The 7622-nt window shown below is 46.7% G+C and overlaps 1 protein-coding gene across 1 annotated transcript in view; it reads left to right on the top strand.

Moving 5' to 3' along the window:
- The first annotated feature begins 3195 nt into the window (after nucleotides 1–3195).
- Nucleotides 3196–7622, top strand: part of LOC119598583 (lysophospholipid acyltransferase 1-like) — a 20696-nt gene continuing 16269 nt past the window's right edge. The window contains exon 1 of the mRNA XM_037948231.1: nucleotides 3196–3369. Coding sequence (XP_037804159.1) covers nucleotides 3248–3369 — 122 coding nt within the window. The 5' untranslated portion in view covers nucleotides 3196–3247. The remainder of the gene's footprint in view (nucleotides 3370–7622) is intronic.

Below are 7622 nucleotides of genomic sequence, written 5' to 3'. Positions count from 1 at the left end.
GGTGGGGCCGGTGGGGGGGGGGGGGGGGCGCGTGGGGGGGGGGGGGTGTGGCTGGGGGGGAGGGGAGGTGGGAGTGGGAGGGGAGGGAGGGCGGGTGGCGTTGGGAGCGGGGGGGTGGGGGGGGGGGGGGGGGGGGGGGGGGGGGCGGGGGGGGGGCGGGGGGGGGGGGGGGGGGGGGTGGGGAGGGGGAGTGGAGGGGCGCGGCGGGAGGGGGAGCTTGGAGGGGGGGGGAGTGGCAGGGGGAGTGACGGGGGTGGGCGGGAGGGGTGCCGGGGCATAGCGGGGGCGGCGGGCGGGGGGCGTGTGCGGGGGTGGGGGGGAACAGAGTAGAGGAGAGAGGGAAACAGAAGAGGGGAAAACAGAGAGAGAAGATAGAGAGAGAGAGAAGTAGAGAGAGAGGAATAGAGAGAAAGAGTAGAGAGAGAGAAATGAGAGATAGAGAGAGATAGAGAGAGAAGAGAGGAGAGAGGAGAGAGAAGAGAGAGAGAGACAGAATGACAAAAAAACATACATATAGACAGCATAGGGGGAGACACAACACACACACACACACACAACACATGATAGACTATATAGAAGATAGATGAGAGTTAGATAGATGATAGAGATATATATAGATATGGATTATAGTATGTGTGGGGGGGTGTGGTGTGTGTGTGTGTGCTGGGTGTGGGTGGGTGGTGGGGGTGGTCGGGGGGTTGGGTGGGACCAGTAGAGGTATATGAGATATACATTATATGGTAAACATAGATATATAGTATATGATATATATATATATACGATTAAGAGACAGTAGATGAGATATATAGGGGGGGGGGTGTGGGTGGATGTGGGGGGGGGGGGTGTGTGTGGGTGTGTGGTATGTGTGTGGGTGTTGAGGTGTGTGTGTATGGTGTGTGTATGTGGAAAGAATAGGGCTGAGAGAGGGAGATAGACGATATCTACAGAGATATCGAGATAGGAGAGAGAGATAGAGAGGAGACGAGGATAAGTAGATATAGAGAAAGAGAGATACAAGATTATATACAACCGAGATAGATGAGATAGATAGACGAGATAGGATATAGAGAGTAGATCGATAGATGATATATTAGACACAATAGAGAGAGATTATATTTTCTCTCATTCTTTTCTCTTCTCATTCTCTCATTCTTTTTCTCCCCATTTGTCTCATTCTTTCTCTCATTCTCTCATTCTTTTTCTCTCATTCTCTCATTCTTTTTCTCTCATTCTCTCATTCTTTCTCTCTCATTCTCTCATTCTTTCTCTCTCATTCTCTCTCTCTCTCTCTCTCTCTCTCTCTCTCTCTCTCTCTCTCTCTCTCTCTCTCTTCTCTCCTCTCTCTCTCTCTCTTTCTCTTCATTCTCTCTCTCTCTTCCTCTCTCCTCTCTCTCTCTCTCTCTCTCTCTCATCTCTCTCTTCTCTCTCTCTCCTCTCTTCTCTCTTTCTCTCTACCTCTCTCTCATCTCTCTCTCTCTCTCTCTCTCTCCTCTCTCTCTCTCTTGTCTCTCTCTCTCTCTCTCTCTCTCTCTCTCTCTCTCTCTCTCTCTCTCTCTCTCTCTCTCTCCCTCTCTCTCTCTCCTTCCCTCTCTCTCTCTCTCTCTCTCTCTCTCTCTCTCTCTCTCTCTCTCCCTCCTTCTCCTTCCCTTCTCCCTCCTTCCCTCCCTCTCTCCCTCCCTCCCTCCCTCCCTCCCTCCCCAATCCCCCTCCCCCTCCCCCTCCCCTTCCCCAATCCCCCTCCCTCCCTCTATCCCTATCTTTCACTCTCTCTCTCTCTCCCTATCTTTCACTCTCTCTCTCTCTCCCTATCTTTCACTCTCTCTCTCTCTCTCTCTCTCTCTCTCTCTCTCTCTCTCTCTCTCTCTCTCTCTCTCTCTCTCTCTCTCTCTCTCTCTCTCTTCTTTCTCTCTTTCTTTCTCTCTTTCTTTCTCTCTTTCTTTCTCTCTCTCTCTCTCTCTCTCTCTCTCTCTCTCATTCTCTTTCTCTCTCTCATTCTCTCTCTCTCTCTCTCTCTCTCTCTCTCCCCCCCCCCCCTCTCCTTCCCTCCCCCTCCCTCTCCCTCTCTCCCTCCCTCTTTCTCTCTCTCTCTCTCACTCCCGGTTTCTCTCTCTATCTCTCTTACATAACTTAATAGACGAATGTGTCTTATCATTAGGGCTTGTGTGTTTGTGTCTGTAGTCATGTGATCTTATAGTCATTAACTTTTGTAAACTATAGTGCCTTGTTTTAGATTTTTAGACTTTAGACAATTAATTTACAGCTGTACTCCAAAGCAACAATTTGTGTTACATAGAAAAGTAGTTAGTCACCTAGAGTACAAGTTAGGGTTTTTTTATTTCACATAGTTAACAGTAAATCTTCAACAGAAAATACAATGCTTTTTTTTTTCTTCTTCTTTTTACAACTTGTTATCAAATAATACACCAATTTCAAGGTTGCTATTGGTAGAGTCAGTGTATATATGGTGTGTGTTATATTCAGTTGCATAGGAGATTTAATCAACTATCTTTATGTGCAGATATTGTATAAGATTATTCTATAGAGTAGCAAGAACCAGTACAAGGAAACCCTAACTATTTCCACATGCTCAAAGTTTTACTGTTAATGCCTTTTATTTCCTCCTCTCTGCTGTAACTTGGCAAGCAAGTATTCTGTTTTTGTAAAAATCATATGTCAAGAATATTGACTAAAATTTCCAATAGCTCAGTAGGTTTGCATTAAACTTTTGGGTATATATGTATCTATACATGAGAGGAGAGCTGTGATGAATTTAGAGGTGAAATGAAGTCGTTTATATTTGATAAATCAAACTAAGGGTGTTTGCTGTTTCTATTGCTAGGATTAGTGTTAAGTCTAGAAAAAATGTTTTATTTTCTCTGTTTCACTCCAGATATAGCATAACATGTAAAAAAAGTTATGGATTTGAGCATGTATCCATACCTTTTTCACCCTCCAGGTAGAATTTCTGCCAAGAAACAGTTATAGAGATGTTGAAAAAGCGTGTGCATGAATTGTTTTAATATCCATTATTGATTAGTTTCTCACATACAATCTGTGACTAGTTAAAGAATGGAAGCAATTTCTTTTATATTCTTTTGCTACTTATTCTGTATTTTTATTTTTACCATACACCCCTTGAATGCATACTTCCCACTCCTATTACTTTTTGTTCATGACATGTACAAGTGAGACTGCAGATTAATGCTTGGGGTTTTTGTTACAGGTCAATTTCGTGTTTGGCCAGCTGATGGCCTTACTGCTGGCCTACATATTCAGAGTTTATCTCCATCCATCTCATGTGTCGGCTGCAACACGTCACTGGGGATCTCTCCTTGCGGGGCTGGGCATATCCTACTTCTGTTTTGGAAAGTAAGTGTTGAGTTTTAATATACTAATTTCTGTCTCTCCTGCTTTGACTTTTGTGTCTTTATTTCTCTTTTTCTTTCTTTTCTCTCTCTCTCTCTCTCTCTCTCTCTCTCCTCTTCTCTCTCTTTTCTCTCTCTTTTCTCTCTCTTTTCTCTCTCTCTCCTCTCCCCTCTCCTCTCTCTCTCTCCTCTCTCTCTCTCCTCTCTCTCTCTCTCTCTCTCTCTCTCTCCCCTCCCTCTCTCTCTCACTCTTCTCTCTCTTCTCTCTCTTCTCTCTTCGGTTTTTCTCTTTCTCTCTTTCTGTTCTCTCTTCCCCCTTCCTTTTTCTGGGGGCCCCCCTTTTTCTCTCTTCTGTTCTCCCCTTTTTCTCTCTTCTGTTCTCCTCTTTCCCCTCTTTTTGTTTCCCCGGTCTTTTTCTCTCTCCCTCCTTCTCCCTCTCTCCCCTCTCTTCTCTCTTCCCTTCCCCCTTCTCTCTCTCCTCCTTCCTCTTTTCCCTCTCTTCTCTCTTTTTCCCCCCCCTCTCTCTCCTCTCGCGGAAAACTCCCCTCTCTCCCCCTCTTTATCTCCTTCTCTTCTCTCCCCCTCATCCCCCCTCTCCCCTCTTCTCTTTCTCCTCTTTTTCTCTCTTCCCTCTCTCTCTCTCTCTCTCTTTTCTCTTTTTCTCCCTTTTCTCTCGTTTTTCTCCCCTCCCCTCTCTTCGTCTCTCCCCCTCTCTCTCCCCTTCCTCTCTTTCCCTCTCTCTCTCCTTCCCCTCCTTTTTCTTTCTTCCTCTCTCCTTTTCCTTTTTCTCTCTCTCCGTTTTTCCCCTCTCCTCTCTCTTTTCTCTCTCCCCTGTTTTCTCTCTCTTCTCCCCCTCCCCTTCTTTCCTTTGGTCTCTTCCACCCCCTCCCCCCCCCCCCCCCCCCCCCCCTTTACCCCCCCCCCTTTCCTCTCTCTCTCCCCTCTCCTCCCTTTTTCGCCTTTTCTTTCTTCTCTCTTCCCTCTCCCCCTCCTCTCCCCTCTCTCCCTCCTTCCCCCTCTCCCTCTTTTCCCCCTCCCTCTTCCCCCCCCCCTCTCTCCTCTCTCTCTCTCTCTTTTCCCCCCTCCTCTTTTCTCTCTCTCTCTCTCTTTTCCCCCCCTTTTTCTTTTCCCCCTCATCCCCTTCCCCCCCCTTTTTTCCCCTCTTCTCTCTTCATGGCCCCTCTTCTCTCCCCTTTTTCTCCCCTCCTTTTCTCTCTCTCTCCTCTCCTTCCCCCCTCTTTTCTCCTCTCTTCTCTCTTTTCTCTTTTCTTTTCCCCTCTCTCTTTTCCCCCCTCTTCCCTCTCTCTCTCTCTCTCTCTTTTCTCTCTCTCTCTCTCTCTTTCCCCTTTCTCCCCTCCCTCTCCCCCCTTCCCCCTCTCTCTCTCTCTCTTCCTCTCTTCCTCCATCTTTTTCTTTTCCCCCTTCCCTTTTCTCTCGGGCTCTCTCTTTTTCCCCCCTCTTCCCCTCTTCTCAGTCTCTCCTTCCCTCTCTCTCTCTCTTCCCCTCCTTCTCTCTCCTCTTTTCTCTCTCTCTTCCCCCCTCTCTTCTCTCCCCTCTCTTCCCTCTCTCTCCTCTCTCTCTTTTTCTTTTTCTTTCCCCCCTCCCCTCTCTCTCCCTCCCCTTCCCCCTTTCTCTCTCCCTCTTTCCCCCCCCTTTCCTCTCTCTCCCCCTCCCCTCGTCCTCTCTCCTCTCTCTCGTCCTTCCTCTCTCTCTCTTTTCCTCTCTCCCCTCCGGGCTCTCTCTCTCTCCTTCCCCCTCTCCCCTCTCTCTCTCCCCTCCCCCATCTCCCCTTTTCCTCTCTCTCCCCCTCTCTCTCCCTCTTTCTTTTTTCCTCTTTTCTCTCTCCCCCGTCCCCTCCCCCCTTCCCCCCCCTCTTTTCTCTTCTCCCTCCCCTCTCTCCCCCCTCCCTCTCCTCTCTCTCTTCCCCATTTTCTCTCCTTTTCCCTTTTTCTCTCTCTTCTTCCCCTCTCCTCAACTCTTTTCTCTTTCCCCTTTCCCTCCTCTCCCCTCTCTCTCTCTCCCCTCTCTTTTTCTCTTCCCTCTCCTCTTTTTCCCCGTCTCTCTTATCTCCCCCCTCTTCTCTCTCCTCGTCATCTCCCCTCCTTTTCTCTCTCTCTCTTTTCCCCTCTCTCTCTCTGCTCTCTCTTTCCTCCCCTTTTCTCTCCCCCTCCTCTCTTCCCCCCCCCCTCTCTCTCTCTCTCCCCTCTTCCCCCTCTTCTCTCGGTCCCCTTTCCCCCCCCCTCCTCTCTCTCGGGCTTCTCTCTCCCTTCTTTTCCGTCTCTTTCCTCTTTCGCTCCTCTCCCCTTTTCTCTCCCCCTCTCTCTCCTCTCATCTCTCCTCTCTCTCTTTCCCCCCCTCTCCTCTCTCGTCTTTTCTCTTCATTTTATCTTTTCCCCCCTTTTTCGGTTCTCTCCTCTCTCTCTCTCCTCTCCTCACTCCCCCCCCCCTCTCCCCTCTCTCCTCTCTCAAATCTCTTTTTCCCCTCTCCTCCTCTTTCCCCTCTCTTTTCCCCCCCTCGTCTTTTTCCCCCCTCTCCTCTCCCTCTCTTCCCCTCTCTTTTCTCCCCTCTCTTTCCCCCCCCCCTCTCTTCCTCCTTACGCCATCTTCCCCTCTCCTTTATCCCCTCCCTCTCCTCTTTTCTTTTCTCCCCTCTCTCTCTCGTCTTTCCCCTTTTTTCCCCTCTTTTCCCCCCCTTTTCCTTCCCTCTTCCCAATTTTTTTGTCTTTTTCCCTCTCTCCCCCTTTTTTTCCCTCCATTCTTCGTTTTTCCTTTTTTCCTTTTCCTTCTTTCCCGTTCTCCTTTCTTCCCTTTCCCTTTTTTTCTCTCGTATTTCTCCCTTTTTTAAAAAACTTTTTCCTTCCCCTTTTTTTTCTTCCCTTTTCTTCCCCACGTCTCTTTCTCCTTCTTTTTCCCTTCCTCATTCTTGTTATTCTTCTCCCCCCCTTTTTTTTCCCCCCGCTTTTTTTTTTTTTTTATAATTTTTTTTTATATTTTCCTTTCAATTTTTTTTAATTTTCCCCTAGGACAGCCCCGGGGGAAAAAAATAAAATTTTAAAACAAGGGGATAAAAAGATCCTTTAAAATTTGAACCCAAAAAATTTGGGGGATGTTTTTTAAAAATTTGACTGCCTTTTAAAGGAAAATTTTTTCCAAAAAAAAAAAGAGGTTTTGGGTTTTAAATTAGGGTAATTTTTAAACCAAATTCAACTAGTTTATTTGGGGGGGGACCCCCGGGTTGGGGGGTTTTGCTAAAATTGGGACATTTGGGGCCCCCTTTTTTCCCCCATTTTTTTTTTTTTTTTTTTTTTTTTTGGGGGGGGAAAGGGTTTGGGGTTTAAAAAAAAAAAATTTTTTTTGCCTTTTTTTTTTTAGGGAACCTTTTTTTCCGGGAACCCAAATTTTTATTCCCCCCAAATTCCCCCAAAAAAACCCTTTCCCAGCCCCCCCGAATGCACAGCAGCAGCAATAAACCCAAAAGGGCCCCGGCCCCCCCCAAAAAATTCCTTCTCTTCTCCTCTCTCTCTCCTTCTCTCTTCTCTCTCTTCTCCCTCTCTCTCTCTCCTCTCTTCCCCCTCTCTCTCTCACGCTCTCTTCCCCTCTCTCTCTCACGCTCTCTTCCCCTCTCTCCTCTCTCTCTCTCTCTCTCTCTCTCTCTCTCTCTCTCTCTCTCTCTCTCTTCCTTTTCCTCTCTGTTCTTCTCACTAGCTCATATCCATTTTTTATATCTCCCTCTCTCACCTACTTTTTATTCCACCCATAGCATTCAGTGAATTACCACATCATTTACCTCCATAATCAAGGGGTATATAACCAAGTAGCTCCATTTCATTACAACCTATTGAACCCAAAAATAAGTGATGTTTTCTCAATAGTATTCCGACGGCTGTTAATGGTAAGAAACTCTTAGTTACCATAAACAAAAGAGAGGAATTTTGGTTTTACTTCAGGTAATTGAGTAAGCTTTACAAATAATCATGTATCTAGCTATATCTGATATTTCACGTTGCACTCATTGGCTAAATGTGGTGATGTCATTGGCTCCACCCCACTTTTTTACCCCAACAATTTGTGTGATATTTTATGGTTAGTGATATTTCATTTCATTTTCTTTGAATGTGGTTCATATGAACAACGGCAGCAAAGAAAAATATTTGAAAACGAAGCCATGGAAAAAAGATATTTAATATTTGCAATGAATAAAGGTGATGAGGTTGGGTTTAGGTTAGAAGTTGATGACTAGGATTTTCATCAAGATAG

The sequence above is a fragment of the Penaeus monodon genome, chromosome 41 (genome assembly GCF_015228065.2).
Source record: "Penaeus monodon isolate SGIC_2016 chromosome 41, NSTDA_Pmon_1, whole genome shotgun sequence".
NCBI lineage: Eukaryota > Metazoa > Arthropoda > Malacostraca > Decapoda > Penaeidae > Penaeus > Penaeus monodon.
This window is presented reverse-complemented; position numbering and strand designations above follow the sequence as displayed.